Below are 683 nucleotides of genomic sequence, written 5' to 3' on the forward strand. Positions count from 1 at the left end.
GGCGAGCGGAGCCGCGGCCGGCGAGGAACCATGGGGAGCATCTACAAGGAGTACTTCAACACGGAGAAGATCCGGGAGCACTACAACTACACCAAGGAAGGCTCAGAGAGCTCTCCCACCACCTCCCGTTGGGTGGTCTCCATCCTCATCGTCGTGTTGTGCTGCTTCATCGTGCTGGAGAACCTGTTGGTCCTCATCTCCGTTTGCCGCAACAAGAAATTTCACTCGGCCATGTACATCTTCATCGGGAACTTGGCTTTCTCCGATCTCCTGGCTGGGTTGGCCTTCATGGCCAACATCTTGCTCTCCGGAGCCACCACCTTCAACCTGACGCCGGTGCAGTGGTTCGTACGGGAAGGCACGGCCTTCGCCACCTTGGCCGCCTCCGTCTTCAGCTTGTTGGCCATCGCCATCGAGCGCCACGTGGCCATCACCAAGGTCAAGGTCTACAGCAGCGACAAGAACTGTCGGATGGTGCTGCTCATTGGGGCTTGCTGGGTGATCGCCGCCGCCATCGGCAGCCTCCCCATCATGGGTTGGAACTGCATGAGCGACCTGCAGGACTGCTCCACCGTCCTCCCCCTCTACTCCAAACGTTACATCCTCTTCGTCATCACCATCTTCACCCTCATTCTCCTCACCATCGTGGGGCTCTACAGCCGCATCTACTGCATCGTGCGCTC

At 59.0% G+C, this 683-nt stretch overlaps 1 protein-coding gene across 1 annotated transcript in view; it reads left to right on the plus strand.

The window, feature by feature from the left end:
- Positions 1-30: 30 nt before the first annotated feature.
- Positions 31-683, plus strand: part of S1PR2 (sphingosine-1-phosphate receptor 2) — a gene marked incomplete at its 3' end in the record, with an annotated part of 1297 nt that continues 644 nt past the window's right edge. Inside the window, exon 1 of the mRNA XM_010296005.1 lies at positions 31-683. Coding sequence (XP_010294307.1) covers positions 31-683 — 653 coding nt within the window.

This window comes from Phaethon lepturus, unplaced genomic scaffold (genome assembly GCF_000687285.1).
Source record: "Phaethon lepturus isolate BGI_N335 unplaced genomic scaffold, ASM68728v1 scaffold40711, whole genome shotgun sequence".
NCBI classification, from domain to species: domain Eukaryota; kingdom Metazoa; phylum Chordata; class Aves; order Phaethontiformes; family Phaethontidae; genus Phaethon; species Phaethon lepturus.